Source organism: Austrofundulus limnaeus, unplaced genomic scaffold (assembly GCF_001266775.1).
Source record: "Austrofundulus limnaeus strain Quisiro unplaced genomic scaffold, Austrofundulus_limnaeus-1.0 Scaffold1559, whole genome shotgun sequence".
Classification (NCBI taxonomy): Eukaryota; Metazoa; Chordata; class Actinopteri; order Cyprinodontiformes; family Rivulidae; genus Austrofundulus; species Austrofundulus limnaeus.
Window position 1 is genome coordinate 54,666 of NW_013953961.1, and position 2,745 is coordinate 57,410.

The following is a 2,745-nucleotide window of genomic DNA, read 5'->3' on the forward strand; positions in this document are numbered from 1 at the left end:
CCGGTCTTTCCAAGCAGCTGCACCCCATCTTTGGACTGCACTGCTCCAGTTTATACACAGCCTTGATTCTATTGATGCTTTAATAAAAACATCTGACTTTATTTTACCAACAGGCTTTAAGCTAAGTTGTTGTTTTTCTCTCCACCTGTTTTTACCTGTGCTTCTGTAAGAATGTGATGCTTTTAAATGCTTTCAAATGTTTTTTTCATTTGTGTCGGTTTTTCTTGCTCTTATTGTGAATTACTTTGTGATTTTATATCTATGAAAGGTGTTAAATAAACAAACTTTACTTAATTAAAAAGCTGCAGCAGCCTTCGTTAAGCCAGTTGAGTTTTGTTCCAGAAAGTGCTGAAATATTTTGTCTCAGCTGCAGGAGGCCCGGCTCGCTCGAGATGATGAGGTCCAGAAAAAGGTTCTGCAGGAGTACGACCTGATCCAGGAGAAGTGAGGCTGATGGTGTTTTTATTTMTCTTACACAACAGGATATTAAGCCCCTCATCTCTGAAATGAACACATGATGAATGTGTTCATGAATGAGCTCTGCCTCACGTCTGTCTCAGGACTTKTCCAAAGTCAGACCTGACGTCTCAGTCTGCTGTAGTGACGTGTGCAGCTGTCTGTCTGATGTGTGTTTGTGCAGAACAAAGACAAACAACTCTAAATGAAGACATTTTAGCTGGTCCAGTCTACAGACACCTGACTACTGTCAGACTGTGAGACTGTAGATGTTATATGTAGTGATGCTAACAGAGCTGGATTCAGTCTGTTTTATAGGATCAGGTCTAACATCATCATCTGTCCTGCTGACAGGATGATTGTTTGACCTGATCTCACATCACATCCATCATTGAATCARATCATTTAAAGTTGCATCAACCAAACATTTAAAAAATTACAAACATTTCCATGTTTTTCTGCCTTGCTCCTCCTCCTCTGATGGATGGGTTCTGATCCCAGGTACATCACAGTCCTCATGGCCCAGGCCAAGATCTACTGGAACCGGGAGAACTTCCCGATGGTGGAGAAGATCTTCCGTAAGTCTGTGGAGTTCTGCAACGATGACGACACCTGGAAGCTGAACGTGGCCCACGTTCTCTTCATGCAGAACAAATACAAGGAGGCCATCGGCTTCTACGAGCCCATCGTCAAGAAGCACTACGATAATGTGAGTTTCTCACCAGAACCCATTGCTGGGTCCAGGTTCAGGGGCTGTGTCCTTTGAAGGACCCTGTGCTAGGTGGGTCAGGTCCTTTGTCCACCGTACAGACCAGAAGACGAGCTGTGGATCTGAATGGTCTGACCTGCTTTATTCCTGCCCACAGCCTGATGACACTAAACACATGGAAATAAAATTATTAATCTTATAAAAGAACAAACTGAGCTCAGAGGTAATTCATGAAGAACAGAGGGAGCGCCGTACGAGCTCGTTTGATTAATATTAAAACCAGGAAGTCATTAACATCAGGTTCAGTTTTTATACCTCCAGGTTTTTATTTAAAACTCTTCTCCTTCCTCTCACTTCCTCCACCATTACGAGCAAAAAGAATTGTCCCAGTCCACCCACGGTTCATCTTGGGATAGGCTGGGCCGAGAAGGATCCACTGGACCCGTCCTTCAAATGGGGACAGGAAAAGGACACGTGTGGACCGCAGTGACGAGTCTTTGAACTTGGACCACTGTGATGTAAAGTTTGTCCTTTGAAGGACTCAGTCCCTGAATGTGCTGAGAGGTTGTGAGGGTTCTGGACCCGAGGACAGAGTCTGAGGTGTACCTTTGTGTCCAGGTGGAGCAGTGTAACATTCAGGAGTGTCCCTGCAAGTCCAAAGCTTCGGTAAAGACCAGATGTGTGGTTTCACTCCTCTGACGTGTCTTCATCTGTGCATGAGATCTGCTCCACTTTCTTTGTTTGCAGTGAGCTTTCTAATCTGTCTGGGTCTGGAGTCCAGGTTCTGATAAATACCAGACCAGGTTCCTGCAGTGATGCTGCTGTTTACCTGAGCAGCAGTGAAACTGCATCCACTTCATGAACATTTACAGGATTTAATGTTTCACCTCCAACAGCACCTGCTGCTGCTGCTGCTGCTGCTGCTGCTGCTCTGTGTTTGATTTCACATGTTCAAACATGTTCCTGATCAATGAATGAATGAATGAGTGAATGAATGAGTGAGTGAGTACACTGTGTGTGTGCTGCAGATCCTGAACGTGAGCGCTGTGGTCCTGGCCAACCTGTGTGTCTCCTACATCCTGACCAGTCAGAATGAAGAGGTAAACATTCCTCAGGGATGAATTCACACGATGCCTTCAGGATCACTGTTTCATGTAGGACAGATGAGCTCTGAGGTCAGCAAACACTTATTATCACGACTGGATCTAACACATGATAACACAGGCTCCGCCCCTTTTTGTCCTGGCTCTGATTGGATGTGACTCAGCTGCTGGTTGAACATGTCCTCTCTACAGGCTGAAGAACTGATGAGGAAGATCGAGAAAGAAGAAGAGCAGAACTCTTATGATGACCCCAACAAGAAGGTGTTCCACCTGTGCATCGTTAACCTGGTCATTGGGTGAGTCCAGCTCCACAGGAGGGACATTTAGCTGTTATTAGCTTAGTTTATAGCAGCAACATTTAGCTGTTATTAGCTTAGTTTATAGCAGCAACATTTAGCTGTTATTAGCTTAGTTTATAGCAGCAACATTTAGCTGTTATTAGCTTAGTTTAAAGCAGGAACGTTTTAGATTTAATAG

The 2,745-nt window shown here is 44.4% G+C and overlaps 1 protein-coding gene across 4 annotated transcripts in view; it reads left to right on the forward strand.

Moving 5' to 3' along the window:
• ift70 (intraflagellar transport 70) overlaps window positions 1-2,745 on the forward strand; it is a 13,129-nt gene that overhangs the window by 7,333 nt on the left and 3,051 nt on the right. The window contains exons 13-17 of one of the 4 annotated variants that reach the window (XR_001312479.1): window positions 368-444; window positions 958-1,165; window positions 1,784-1,831; window positions 2,194-2,340; window positions 2,461-2,553. Coding sequence is in view for 3 of the 4 variants with exons in the window: in XM_014032857.1 (XP_013888311.1) it covers window positions 368-444; window positions 958-1,165; window positions 1,784-1,831; window positions 2,194-2,265; window positions 2,461-2,564 (509 nt within the window). In the remaining variant the exon portion in view is untranslated. Of the gene's footprint in view, window positions 1-367; window positions 445-957; window positions 1,166-1,783; window positions 1,832-2,193; window positions 2,341-2,460; window positions 2,565-2,745 lie in introns of those variants that run through there. The other 3 variants (XM_014032857.1, XM_014032858.1, XM_014032859.1) reach the window with 3 other exon arrangements.